This window comes from Amblyomma mixtum, chromosome 10 (assembly GCF_055824585.1).
Source record: "Amblyomma mixtum isolate Tamu chromosome 10, ASM5582458v1, whole genome shotgun sequence".
In the NCBI taxonomy this organism is placed as follows: domain Eukaryota; kingdom Metazoa; phylum Arthropoda; class Arachnida; order Ixodida; family Ixodidae; genus Amblyomma; species Amblyomma mixtum.
Genome location: NC_143021.1, coordinates 169,303,593 through 169,318,088, shown reverse-complemented (window position 1 = coordinate 169,318,088; position 14,496 = coordinate 169,303,593). Strand labels below are relative to the sequence as shown.

At 43.9% G+C, this 14,496-nt stretch overlaps 1 protein-coding gene across 2 annotated transcripts; it reads right to left on the bottom strand.

Moving 5' to 3' along the window:
- Positions 1-660: 660 nt before the first annotated feature.
- On the bottom strand, positions 661-8,891 carry LOC149327700 (uncharacterized). Of its 2 annotated transcripts, XR_016286005.1 has the most exons (4): positions 8,407-8,891; positions 6,245-6,571; positions 958-4,246; positions 661-875 (listed from the first exon to the last, which is right to left on the bottom strand). XR_016286005.1 is itself a non-coding variant. In XM_089562571.1 (3 exons), exons 2-3 carry the CDS (start codon positions 6,351-6,353, stop codon positions 3,882-3,884), a joined length of 474 nt encoding a protein of 157 aa, XP_089418697.1. In that variant the 5' UTR covers positions 6,354-6,571; positions 8,407-8,891; the 3' UTR covers positions 661-3,881. The 2 variants fall into 2 exon arrangements, 1 of the variants encoding a protein (XP_089418697.1); XM_089562571.1 differs by having other exon boundaries at positions 661-4,246.
- Between the last annotated feature and the right edge of the window lie 5,605 nt (positions 8,892-14,496).

Sequence of the window (14,496 nt, the reverse complement as noted above, 5' to 3'; positions counted from 1 at the left end):
CCTGTAGTGTGTCACCATCGGAATACAACTGCCGCAGCCGGGATCATACCAGCGTCTAATGGAATTTGTTTAATTTTGTCGTTACACTCACAGTAAGATTAGTCTTTCCCACGTACAAGTTGTATTTAATGTCAGAGTCCAAGGAAGGGCAGCTTTCCAAAGCCACAGCTGGGCTTGTACGGCGTAATTAAGCAGCATTAACATCCTTTAGAATCAATTAACGTGTTTGTACTATGATTACACAATGGACACGGTATTTATCAAGGCAAACAATGGCAGCGTATATATGCCTGCAAATGTTTAAATCAAGAATAGTATCTGCTAGCTTATTAAAAATATATCATTTATAAAAATGACCGTCCAACTTCTCAGAAGTACCAAATCTGTGGAGAAATACAAATTGCAGATTGCCAATATGCCTAGGAAAATACATTTTGGCTGTCAAAAAAGGATTAGGAGCACTTTATTATTACTTACGCGAGGATTGTGGAGAGATGGGTCGGGTCACACCCAATAGTGCAAAACATGAACCCTTAGAAAAGATGCGAAGTTGTGGCGCCTATGCACTCATATGCTGTGCATAATGGGCTGCCTTGCATTACCATAACCTGTCCAGGTAGACTGCCACAAGTCAGAAATCTCCGATATATACAACCGCAGTTTTCAGTTAGGTAGACATTTTATTTGCGACATTCTTAATCTAGCTGGCAGGCTATCACCAGCCCGAGGTGAATGTGACGTGCAGGATGAAATGGGTGCCATATCTGGATACTGGAGTAAATGTGATGTGATGAGCCTTGGGAGCATTCCTCTTCACATGGCGCCAGGCAGTCTTGCGGCCACATAATACGGCTGACAGTGCTTCATTCTGTAACCTGTAATACCGCAGTTACTTGCATCATGGATGCAGTTTCTTGTGGGGAAAAATTAGAATGGTAAGTTTGGTGCATTTATTACATGGTGTAAACCATGGTGTGGTCAGTTGAACTTTCCCCAGATTTTGATGATTGATGTAGGGAAAGCATTTATTATGCAAATGCATCCATTATTTAAGTAAATATGGTGTACAGAAACCTGGAATGGAAACAGAAATCAGCATCTGCAGGATTGAAACAAATTCCTAAGAACTTTGCCACAGCACCATACCCATGACTGCCAAGCCACATTTTAGCCCCTAGCCTTTCACTCTACACTGTCCTTAATCTGTTCATTCCCAATGGGCCAGACATGAGGCCGTATGGCACTCGGGTATCCGTATCTGCCTATATGGACATGCCACGTTGTCTACTACACAGCTTTTTAAACACTTGTAGCAACAGAGTCAGTTTTCTGAGAAGTATGAGACTTTGTTGCAATTAGTTTTATGACACACCCAGCACATTAACAGGCATTCTAGCCAAATTATAATTTCATTGCAGTTGGGTTTTGAAGCATTTTTCATTAATGAGTAAAAAGGAAATGACATTAACTGGGCACTATATGTTTCATCTAAGCTGCCTTCTCGACAAATAGGGGCATTTTAGAATTTCTAGGCAACAAAATTGGCACAGTGTTCCCATCACACAACAGAAGGCTCATTGCTTGGAAGGCTGGTGGAGAGACACTGTGTAAGAGCCAAGCAAGTTCATTTATGAAGTGCTTTATCATGTGAGGGAAGGCTATTCACGGCTGTTTCTACCATGGCAATATAAGTTCGTGTCACAAATTGCACCAGCAATGCTCTGAAAAATGAGTAATACTGTTTTTCTGTTGCAGCAGTATTCTCTTTGCAAAATAAGATGAATAGTAGTTTGCGCTGCAGCTTTCAGTGTGCAAGATGACAGCTACGGCTTAGCCTTTTGTCAAGAATACTTTTTCTCATATGCATTGCAGAACTGTAGAACCACATATTGTCAACTGTCCTAAAAGGCAAGGTGTGTTGCTGGGCGAGTTGGTTGGGGTACATCTTGAGAAAAACAGCGCTTGCAGACAAAGGAAACAAGAAGGACACACAACTGCGCTGTTTTTTTTGTGTGTGTCCTTCTTGTTCTGGTCCTTTGTCTGCAAGCGCTGTTTTTCTCAAGATGTCCTAAAAGGGCGGTGCACTGTGACAGCACGACGCAACAAAGAGGAATGCAGCATGGAGCGACACTTCATACTAATTTTATTGAAGAGCGCATGCCTCTCTGAGTGCATCACATGCAGGCAAAATGAAATCAAGCAGGGATGACGAAGAAATAAAATTATAGTGAATGCAAGGCAGGTATGAACAAGAAAATGAGTGCACTAATTTCCCAAAGATGAAAAATGTTTGCCAATTGTCAGAAGTTCTCTGTTGAGCAGTGCCAGAGAGGGCGTACTCACACAAGCAGATTCTGAGTAGGGAATGAGGGGCCTGAAATATCTCAATTTCTTAATTGTCGGGTTTAACATTCGGGAGCGACACATGGGCTATGAGGGACACCATAATGGAGGTCTCTGGATTAATTTACACCACCTGGGGCCCTTTAATGCACGCTGACTTTGCACAGCACATGGCCATCTTTGTATTTTGCCTCCACTGAAATGTGGCCGCCATGGCCGGATCAAACCCACAGCCTTCGGGTAAGCAGTCTAGGAATGCCAGAGCCACTGAGGCGCCGTGGCGGGATGAGTTCTCCATTCCTAGGAGGAAAGTTTCGGGAAAAAGGAATGACTAGAAAAGAAATACCAGAGGCCTGTAGTGCACCCTCAATGGTGCTGCTTGATATGGGATATGATGGCGCACCTTTCTCATGACCATGTGGGCTTCAAGAAAATTAGCAAATGGCACTCCTCTTCCCTGCTGTGTCTTGAGCTTGCTATGCTAAAGCACTTTGTCAGAATAGCCTGCCAACTAGCTCATAACATAATCCTAATCCCTCACCTGAAATCTGCCATCTTCAGCTGGCAGGGCCTACAAACGCCAGCACAGTCAGATGCTACTTTCTGGCTGCTGTGCATCTGGCACGAGTGTAACTCCATTATAGCAACAGCATGCATGTGCTTGCACATGTGCACATGCGTTGCATGGTCAACACGTACATGTGTACATGTTGTGGCAAGCCTCGCACTGCTCACAATGAAGCTCACAGCCACTGCACGATTTGCTAGTTCTTTCCACTGTGTGCTTGAAGTTCACCAAACTTTGTGACTTTACATGCCACTGGCCATCTCCCACTCTCTCAGTACTGGACTTAGAAAGCTCAATCCCCACTTTACGCTTCCTAAATAGGGCAGATTTGCGGTGGTCTGCTCCTCCTTTGACACCTGTTGTAAAGTTTTTCGGATGTGAAATTGAAGAGTACTTTGATTAATGTATTCAATCACCCATTTACCTAGCCACCAAAGTGAGAGTACTTCAGTGCCTTGTGCATTGACTCCAAGTGATTATTTTTTGTTAATCCAATGTACTGCCTATAGCAGTAAGCCCACTGACATGCCCTCATTGCGTATGTTTTCTCAAAATTTCTGACGAAGCCAAAGGCAATTAAGCTGATGCTCTTTGGAGTGGATACCAAGAAGTGCAGGGAGCAACTGTTTAGAGTCAGTCTCATCTGTCCACTTCATCAGAGTGTGCAGCATGTCCCTTGTTGTACTCCTGCAGTCCTTGTTTGTGACTGTATTCAGGTGCGTGCTCCAGTTGTGTAGCACCTGCCAGCTGCAAAGCAGTCGACTCCTCAAGGGACCCATCACCTGCTCCCATGCACTGCCATAAACAGGGGCATCATCAGACATAAATGCCTGACATGGTATTGTGTTTTTTCTTTGATGGCCTCGAAAAACCTCACCACAGTGCCCGTGTTCACCATTTTTGAAATCAAGTAGGCACACGGGATACCAAAGGCATCTTGAGAAATTGTAAGCAGGGTTGTCAGTTGGAATTAGTACTTATTTATGCCATGGGTGGAGTCAATGCACAGTTTCGCTGCCCCCAATTCATAAAGGAGCTCTCGTTGTGGGAACGTCATTAATGCTCGCTCAAAGTCACCATCATGACTGTTGGGGTCACCCTTCTTCCTGTAATACAACAGTGGCGACTCATTTTCTTCCCTCCTTTCTTCGACCCATAATTCAACACTCTTAAAATTGTCTGCATCTCTCTGCTCTGTTTTGCCAATCCTAAACTTATCTGCAATGTTACGGAGGTCCTTAGTGGTCACAAGTTGCATCCGTGGGCTTGATCCACTTGTACCTGCTCGGATGTTGTGCACAATGGTTTTTTCTGGCACTCCTTCTGCTAACCGGCCTGAAAATGGTACAGAAAAAAACTGTTAACATCTCTGGTGGTTCATCTGCCTACAGCCATGTAATAAAGTGACAAATACTTCTGGTCGGATTCCTTCGTCTTGCACTTTGTTCCTTTTCACAGGTAACACACAGTTCATCTTACTTTCATTTCACTTTTGTGGCACTGCAAAGCACACGACAAAATGGTTGTTTCAAAGGCAGATGGACTTTATTTTTATGAGCTTGTGTGATTAAACTTGCATACTGCAATGCAAAACAGGGAAGTTATATACAGCGTGTTATAAACGCAGAATATAACAGCACTGAAAATGTGGACAAGAAAAGAATAAGGACGTGTGCTTCTCATCCTATCCCATTTCATTCTGCATATTCAAAAAATGCACCAATTCGCCTGACAGCAACCGTTAAAGGAGTAGGGACACCAAATTTTTGAACGCGATCTTTGTTTATTTGGACTTTTGCACAAGACAATAGTGTACACGAGTCACAATGTAGAATTCACTTACGCCAGGTGAGTAATTTCTAAGTGAATATTTTTCTCATGCTGTTTCAGTTTCAACACCTAAATGACTGCTGCTAAGTCAGAGACAATTGGAGGGCATGCCAGTCATACATAAACTGAAATATAAATGCTGCTTGTTCGTTTTTTTTTTGCGATTTCAACTCTTGTGCAGGCTTGTGTTTTATATTAGTGGTTTTTCAGGAAAGGAAATGGTGCAGTAACTGCCTCAACCATGCCATGAAGGAAAGAAGGAGTGAAAGAAGCAAGAGAGAAAGAGGTGCTGTAGTGGAGGGCTCCGTAATAATTTCGACCACCTGGGGATCTTTGGGCACTGACACTGCGCAGCACGTGGGCACCTCTTGCCTCCATCGAAACTCAGCTGCCGCAGCCGGGTTCTAACCCGGGTACTCCAGCTTAGTAGCTGAACACTCAAACCACAGCCGTTCCTGTGAGCATTACTGATGAAGTGCCAAAACAGCCAAATAATTCTAATTAATGAAAGTTCACTGCAGACGATCTATCTTATGAGAAAAAACATGGCCCTTATACAACCATTAGACTGGTGGCGTTGCATTGATCAGCAACAAAATGCCTACGCTTTTGACAGGCAGCCAAAAAAAAGAGGCTAGCATCAAGTGCAACTGTCAGTCATTCAAGACACGTTTCATGGAGCTCAAGCCGACTTCTTACGGATGAAGTTTCAACGTCAGCCAATTGAGCGACAGACCTAGGATAGTCAATGAAACCAGCAGAAAAACAAAATAACAGACATTGGAGTAGTTCAGTGCTAGATGACATTCCTAATTATGTTCAGTTCGAAAGACTGGACCCCTTCCACAAAGCATTTCTAAACTAAACGGCATGAAGTTCGTACAGACTGTGCTGTGCATGCGATGTGCCGTGGATCAATTGTTTTTCACCCTTTGATGCGAACAAGTAGGCTCAAGTGAATTGCACTACAGTCAGATACAACTCGAGAACGAAGTGGCAGATGGCCCTTAAAGAAGACCCCCCAGTCAATGGCGTCAGCTGATTTTCATCAGTTAATCCAGTTAAAGCCATAACTAATCCCCTTTCACCTGCCACCCTCCTGCAATGCTACCCCCTAGGATTAACCATGACATCATGAGAATCGGTCGACGCCATTGGATGGCAGGCTTCCTTTGAGGGGCATTGGCCGCTGGGTTCTTAAGCTGTGCCTTACTATAACTTCTTCCGCCCCCTCGTTTTGTGGGACATGCCTTCTCCCACTTTACAATAGGCATTTTCGTGTTGTCCCACCTCTTTTGTACCATAGATGCATCGCAGAATAATACAAATCATTGAAATGATCACTCGAGTTAATGAGCAATATCTTCCCCCTAAAATACATTTCTATTGCACTTTCGTCTCCCATTTATGAAAGGTTGGTGGAGTGTAGCTTCTAAACGTTTTCACATTCCGGTACAGTCAACACAGCATGCACAAATGCTTTGTACAAGAGGAGTGGCTAACCTGCAAGCACTCTGGCATCATCCTGGGACAGCCTTTGGTGGCAGGCCTCATTGAAGTGTCCGTAGTGTTTCTTTTCAAACACTACATATACCTTGCCCTCTTTCTCCATGACCTCTAGAGTGGCAAAGCAGTGTTTGCCGATTTTGCAGCTTCCTTGCCCCTTTTCCTGCCTTTGGCGCTGTTCTATAGGAAGCTCTTCGTACGAGCCGGAATGGTGGCAGTGCAGGTAGCGTTTAAAAACCCTTGGTGCACATTCCTTCTTTCCTGTAGAAGCTGTAAAATGGCAGCAAGTTTTGCTTCCTTCTCTGTCTTTCCAGGCGCAAAATCCTGAAATGGAAAGATTGTAAACATAACTAAGCACTCCACATAGTCTTAGTTAATTATTAGTGTGAAAGCACAATTCAGAACGGTAAACCCCGAGCAAGATCCTGCGATGTATGTGGGTTTGTGCCAAGAGCATAGCAACGGCGACATAGCAACCACAGCCTCATAGCAGAATTGTAACATAGTTACAACACGATGCCAACATATGATGTTAAGTCCATGACCACTCATGACTAAAGCTTATGCGCCAATAAATCCAACACAACAACAACAACTCATGACTAATATGAAATTTTTAAAAATTGAGGCGTGAACAAAGGTGGGCTCCATTTTGATAAAAACGTGTACACAATGATAGCAGATGAATAACGGCATAAGGCATCCTTAGAAAGCCAACAGTAAAGTAACAAGACAAGGCAACGTTCATGAAATTCTGCTTTTGCACGTTTATAAAATTTCGGCAAAACTTCTCTGTCAATTTTTTGTGTATCACACTACTTTCATTTTTTGAAAAGCAAGGCCAAATTAAAGTTTGTACTTTTTACATACACTAATGAAAAATGCATGTGCTATGGAGTGGGCACATATGCAGTACTCTCGCACTACTACTGGCGCTCTGCCTCTGCCAAGTGCGCATGACAATCACAGATTTAGCTTCACATTTTTAGCCTTTTAACTGCAGTGCAGAACTGCATTTCCCAGCTTTTTTATTGTTAAAAATTTATCAGTCATTCGCTTACTGTTTTTTCCTGCTATAGCGCATGGGGAACAATTTTTGTAGAAAATTATTAAGTTTAGGTTAAGTTATTACACGGACTGTTACATGGAAGTATTTCAATTTTACTACATCCTGCAAAAACTCATTCCTGCACAGCAACCTTTTACATGGCCCTGTCCTTTGACCACAAATTCAGGTCAGCGCTGTTGACTTCTAAAGGCAGAACAATGCTGGGCATTCTTCCTACACACTTCTGCGTGTTGCGATTGCCATGGCTTCAGCGCTGCTAAGCTGGTGCATGCCGCGACAATGTTGTGTGTCCTGTCGAGACATTGCAGGTGCCTGCAACAAAGCATAAGCAAGGCCTGTAGCAGCGAGTCTGCTCCAAGGACCAGTTTTTTTCCTGCAGTTTTTTTCCACTTTAAATATGAAAGAGAGTGCACTGCTTGTCACTTTGCTTATGGAGGAGCTAGGACACCAAAAAAAAATTCTGCAGACACACATAAGACTGCTTACCAGCGAGAATGCCAAAGCATTAAAGTGCACAGTCATGCTATGTTGCAGAATGATGAGTCATGAGTGCAAGGCATGACTGCGCAACTTTGTACAAACTCTGCACACCTTATGTTACTAGTAAAGTGCTGAGTCATGCTACACTTCAGAATTACTAGGAGTCAAAACTATGACTACCTAAACTTTGTACAAACTATACCTTACATTACAAATAAGTGCAAAATGACTATGACAAGTCATGGCTTTCAAAGGTTATAGTACCTTACGTTGCACATTTCACTCGAATGCTCGCAAAGGCTACCTCTGCAGATCTGTCGCACTAGACTAAGCCCATTGAAATCTTCATGGTTCCTTTAAAAACGTGCATGTCATCGCTAAGTTTTCGAGCACAAAACCACGTGCAAGTTTCCCCAGGTGAGTGTAAGCCCGTAAATAAAAAAAAAGAACGCGCTTTGTGTTTACAAACTTAAAATGCGCGCACTCGAAAAGTCAATAAACTGCAACTTTTCAATCGGTAATCTAAGCGCGCGACTGCATCCCGCTTTGGCCCTTTATTGCTTTGATCACTGCGTGCGTGCATGCAACAGTTATAGACTTCGTTACTTACCTTTATTATTAGAGTCGAAGACTAGATTCTCCACCTCTTCCTCGTCGAAGTTGTGGTGCCGTCGCAGGTCACGAAGGGCGACAAAATGCTTCGGACGTAAGTCGCACAAGAACGGCCGTGCCTTACTACATGTTGTTGTGACTGGGAGAAGGATGAAAAGGAAATTGCATGGGCCTGCCTACTGGCTGGAGCCGAGCCACCACCGCTGCCGCGTGCAGATAGAGGAGAGATCAGAGGAAAGAGAAAAAGAAAAGACGCGTCGCAGCAACAACTGCGTCCTTCCCCATGAATATCCTTGATGGGTGTTTTTAAATTACTAGTATTGAAGAACGCCTTGTCGCAAACCGCTGAAGCAACGCCATCGCACATGTCCGTCTCCATGCTCAAGGCAAAAAAATAAACAAGCGAGCAAGAAATGCACCTTGGGATACCTCGGGATAGTGAGCAAGGATTTTCACGAAGAGTTGAGATTTTCCCTGTCGGTTGAAGCGCAATGTTCCCCAAAAGTCCCCACAAAGTGACGTAGAGTAGAGCAGTGACGTTGGCCAATCGCAACGAGGATGGCGTAAGACAAGCGTTTGCGGGACGGCAGGCTGGAAACGCTGATTGGTCAAAAAAATATGACGTCATACGCGTGACGTCATATGTCACGTGATATTTAATGACGTCATGTCCGGTTGGGGACAGGCATGTTTTCCCTAGATTTTCCCCCGCCACCGCTCGTCAGCGGACGGGGCTGCTCGCGAGGAGCCGAGAGGCGAGGAGGCAGCGTGCACTGCAGCGTTGCCTCCTCGGCGTGTCCCCGTCATGTCTTTCGACCCGCCGCGGTGGCTCAGTGGCTATGGCGCTCGGCCGCTGATCCGAAAGACGCGGGTTCGATCCCGGTCGGGGTGGTCGAATTTCGATGGAGGCTAAATTCTAGAGGCCCGTGTACTGTGCGATGTCAGTGCACGTTAAAGAACCCCAGGTGGTCGAAATTTCCGAACCCCTTTCACTACGGCGTCCCTCATAGCCTGACTCGTTTTGCGACGTTAAAACCCCAATAAACCATAAACCCATGTTCTTCAGTGCGCGCGCGAGATTAAAAAGCGCACCTGTCGCGCTGCGCTGTCACACTGCATGCCTGCTTCCGTGCATTTCTTGCGGACTCCTTTCAGTCATACTTAGCTATACTTTGACCAAAAGGCTTCTTAAACAGTTATTTCAAGTTTTATTGCTATGTATAAAGAATATGTTTGTAGCAGGTGCGTGAGCCCGAACAAAAGAAAACTGTTTTTATTCCCCTTCAGTATTCCTGCTTATCGAGACTTGAGCATTTATATGTTGCAGTACATCTTTTTTCAGGCATCACAACTGATGTTTCGATGTGTTTGGTAATTGACTTCATTGTAGCTTCATACTTGCACCATTTAAACTCTGCACATAGCTCTTTTTTCACAAAAGGAAATGTGATTAGGTTTCTGAATAGAGCTGTGCACGGGTCGCAATTTCGAACCCGCGCCCGGCCCGGGACTTAACCTACCGACAGGAAGCCCGGCCCGACACTGAAGGACCCTGAGCACGCTCGTGCTCGGCCCGACCTGCAAAGCGGCGACGACACAAAAAGAGAATTTCAGGAAAATGAGTTTATTTCAATGACATTCAAATTTTGACCTCGCATTCCAGATCACAGTTTGGGATTATACACAAGACACAACGCATAAAGGTATAGATTTATCACTCTAAATATGCAAGTTGTTCATTGATGATGGCTTGATCGAAACAAGAGCGGCGCTCTTTCATTACGAATCCTGCGGCGCTGAAATTTTTCTCGCTGCTTGAATTGGTGGCCGCAACGGCTAATACTTCCATAGCAAGAGAAACGCTTGAAGTATGAAGGGGAATGACAGACGTGGTGTCGTAAGCCATGGATGGCGTGCCACAACAGGAAGACTTTTTGACTTGTTAGAGGATAAGCGAGCAAATAAGCGACAGGGCGGCGCTATACTGCGAATGCCGATGTGGCCGCGACGTCCCTGCTTGTACTATTCACGGGAAGGCACGGTGCTGTGTTCACTTTGCTGACAAGCGATTACGGCGAAACGCAGCACTGCGCCAGAATAGTACAAGCTGAGCCGTAGTGGAGGCGCCAGTGACATTCTTCTAATGCTTTTCATGTGGTGCCCCCCCCCCCTCCTTCGCTCTCGCCCGCGACTATTGTCCGTCTCCCCGGCCGGAACCTGCCGGGTAGGCGGACAAGAGAGAAGGCTGCCGGCTCTGCGGTGCGCTGTGAGTGGCGAGTGGAAGAATTTAACCTTTTCCCGATGTGCTGCTGCAGCGCTACTACGTGACCCCGCGACCTCGCGTGCGCCGTACGCAGCCCTGCCTCCGCTTCCCAGAACCATCCTTTCTTCTTACAAGGCGCCCAAAACTGGTTGCTTTGCCCCAACGTTGGTACTTGCTAGAACGAAAAATGCGTTTCTAGCCCCAGCTAGCTTTTTTTTTTTTAGCGTTTGTACTATCTTCCCGTCCTTGTACATGCCCTCCTGGATGGTCTAGACACAAATCACTTCCTGCTGTGCATGCAAGACGCCCAGCGCACCACAGCCATATTCGCACTTCCACATATATGATACATGCTTTGCCCAACTTAGAGCCTTGGGCGTTTGGTTGTGAGTAACACCGTATGGCGCGTAATGCATTCCCATCAGGCAGAATTAAAATATGAGAAAATTCATCGCAAGATATATTTCCTTGTATTCTCCAAGTAAATTACTTCTATACTAACTCCTCCCTTCTGAAGTGACCAAAAGATAAAACAACTCAGCGTGTAAAAAAGGTGAATGCAAAAATACACTACTTTTGTGCAAAATTCACAGGAAGTGCACTTAAATTGCCACAAGTGCATGGCCAATTAAGGAAAAAAAAAACAAGGGCAAAGGACGGAGACGCACAACAGGAACACAGGACGACGCTGTGTTCTGTGTTCCTGTATTCTGTGTTCCGAGTTCTGTGTCCCCGTCTTTTGCGCTGGTTTTCTTTCTACAATCGTGAACCAATTAACTCGCCCAGCTCTCCACTCTACTGGACCAATAAGGCATCAAGCTTCACAGTGCATTAGTGTTATATCTTACGCTACATATTTTCGAATTGTTTTTGCTCGGCATACACGTCTTTCATTTGCTTAGGAAGAAAGCAGCGCAGTCAAGAAAGTTACTCCCTCCTGCCAGCGAAAATTAAAAAAATGCGGTTTTTTCAGCGCCAGTATAAAATCTTTGCATGCTGACGGCATGTTGAAATTTTCGTTAATGCACCGTAATAATTATCTCATGAAGCCCCAGCTCTTGTGGCCCAGGACGAAGAGTACGATGATTTATGGCAATATTTGAGGTGCATTTATGAGCCAAGTTCTTAATGCTCTAACGTTCTCCTAAGCAAATAAAACTGAAAATTGTGATAATTTTGATAATGCTTTATGGAGCTAACACTACCAGGACGTGGTAAATAAACAAAAAATAAATTCTTTGATAAAGGCCTGTACGCTGCACTTGTGCTGCTCATTTATTTCATGCTGTCCATTTTCTCAGTGCAGTGTCTTCTTTGATATGCATATTTCTGGCTCATTACATACTTTGCTTCGGTTCACAATTCTTCTTTTAGCTATATTTCATCCACTTTCCTGCCATAATCTCTATTCAAACGTAATTTGTGTAATTTTGCTTTGTCCGGGCTCCTGCAATGTTCTTTTTATTTTTATTTTATTTAGAACATACTGCAGGCCTACAGTAGGCCCAAGCAGGAGGGGCGAATACATAATATATGCAAAAAAGAACAGGTTTAGCAAAATTGAAAAATGTTAAATACAAGTTGTAACACAAAATACAGCAATAAATACAAGGCTCAGATGCAAAAGTATATATGAATGATGTGAAGACCTGTTTCAAGCTGTTGCACTATAATTCAGTCTAACCTCCTCGATCACGATCACCTAAGCCTTTCCTTATCTGTTGCCATACTTTTTTATGGAAACACTTAAAAACAAAGCACCATGATCTATTTCAGTATTGTTTTATTTGCCGATCTAATTTTTTCGAAGATAACATGGGATACCAACTCCACTTTAATGTCCCCGTTCTCGTCTCGAAGTCGCGAATTTTTAGATGTGCGCTCAGTATTCTCGTTAGTGCATTTGTGCTCACAAGGGACTATAACAGCCAACGCGGCTAATACGCTAGATTTAATCCTGACAAATCGATCTGACATAGTCTCACCTATTACATACCTGCCAGGCATCAGCGACCACTTGCTAATGCACTATGACATTAATCTAGCCACTCCGAACACTAACAAAAAGAAAAAAAATAATAATACGAGACTACAATGGAGCAAATTTTCAGGCGATAAATAATGAACTATTTTTTTTTATCGATGCTTTCCCATAGCTTTGGTGTCCGCAGCATTCAAACCAACTGGAGCATGTTCACAGCTATAATCACCCAACTCACAGAACAATACACTCCTGAACGCACTGCTACCACCCACTCAATAGCTCCCTAGTGTAATAATCACATTAAACGTTTATCTAACAAAAAGAAAGCCTCTACAGCATCGCAAAGTTCTCGCCAACTAGTGAGCGATCGGACTTCGTATTCAGCGGCTTCCAACATGTATGTTCAGGCGCTCAAAAGCGCTAAAAGCACTTCCACTCACATGTAACCACCAATGTCAAAAATTCTGGCGGGTCATTAATCCTTCCACCGACGATAGTTTTGCGTTATCTGACCCGTTAGGCGACCTCATCCCTTCCGACGTTCGCGTCACGATTCTTAACCGCGTAATCACTGACAACTTTACACCCATATCTGATGTATACATATGCCTACAACTCACCACTTCAACTATGTTTTCATGCCACCTATAACTGTTGCTCCTACTGGTGTGAATAAGCTTATTGATGGCCTCAGTGTTCATTCCGCTCCGGGTTATGACTGCGTTACTTAAAAAGCACTGCAGCTTATTCGCCCATTATACTAACCAAACTTTTCCAGCATTGACCAGTCAACGCTGCTACTGAGTGGAAGATCGGAAAGGTGGTTACAGTCTACAAATCCGGCAGCAAAGCATCCCCTATTAATTATCGTCCCATATCCCTTACCAATACTTGACCCAAAATGTTCAAACATATAATATTCACCAACCTTGTTAACTTCCTTTCATTGAACAACTTTTTATGTCAGCGCAACATTGTTTTCGAAAACTTTACTCTTGCGAAACACAGTTAATATAGTTTACACATGCATTGCACTGTATTCTAGACCTATCATCACTAACTGGCTGTATATTTCTGAATTTTTCAAAGGCTTTCGACGATGTATGTCACAACCTTTTGGCTCACAAACTAAAACATCTTAATATTGACTGTAACTTATTGAAATGGATTGAATGTCTACTTAATCGCTCACAATTAGTTATTGCTTACGGTTATAACACCTGTTTTACAGAGGTGTCTTCCGGAGTTCCACAAGGTTCAGTTCTTGGACCCTAGCTACTGTTCCTGATCTAACATTAATGATCCCCGCTCTCTTATGATTCTCATATTCACCTATTCGCTGATGTTTGCGTCATTTTTAGAGAAATAACCAACACTAACAACCTTACATTACTTCAGCCAGTGGCGGTCACAGAGAGTGGTTTTAGGGGGAGCGGACAGACTGCTGTATATAAAAAAAGAAAAAATAGAAACAACGATTTTTCATTTTATTTGCACAAAAATTTTTTTGCGCTTTGTTATTGAAAAATAAATGGCGAAAGGTATAGACGTTATACCATTACTCAATCTTTGAATGTTAACGCTTACGCGAGCAATATTCATTTCGATACCAGGCGAAACGAGTCGACGTCTGAGATAATTGCCACGACATGTCCACTAAGGTCAAAGCACCTGCCCGGACATTTCACCAGTGGGGTTAGCGGCCTTCATTTATCAGTTCTGGGAAGTGGCTTAATTTGTTCTGCCCTCAGTCCCCAAGGCGGCTGGTCGGCGCTCCTTGTCAAGCCAGAAAGGGATGGTCCCCTCGCTTGCGTCGCTGTGTCCCTGGTGGGATAAAGACA

Bases quoted from the DNA above. Each gene is read 5' to 3' on its own strand.
- LOC149327700 (XM_089562571.1), bottom strand. From the start codon at position 6,353: ATGGAGAAAGAGGGCAAGGTATATGTAGTGTTTGAAAAGAAACACTAC. The intron at 4,247-6,244 runs GTTAGCCACTCC...TACCATTTTCAG, and splicing joins TGATGCCAGAGTGCTTGCAG to GCCGGTTAGCAGAAGGAGTG.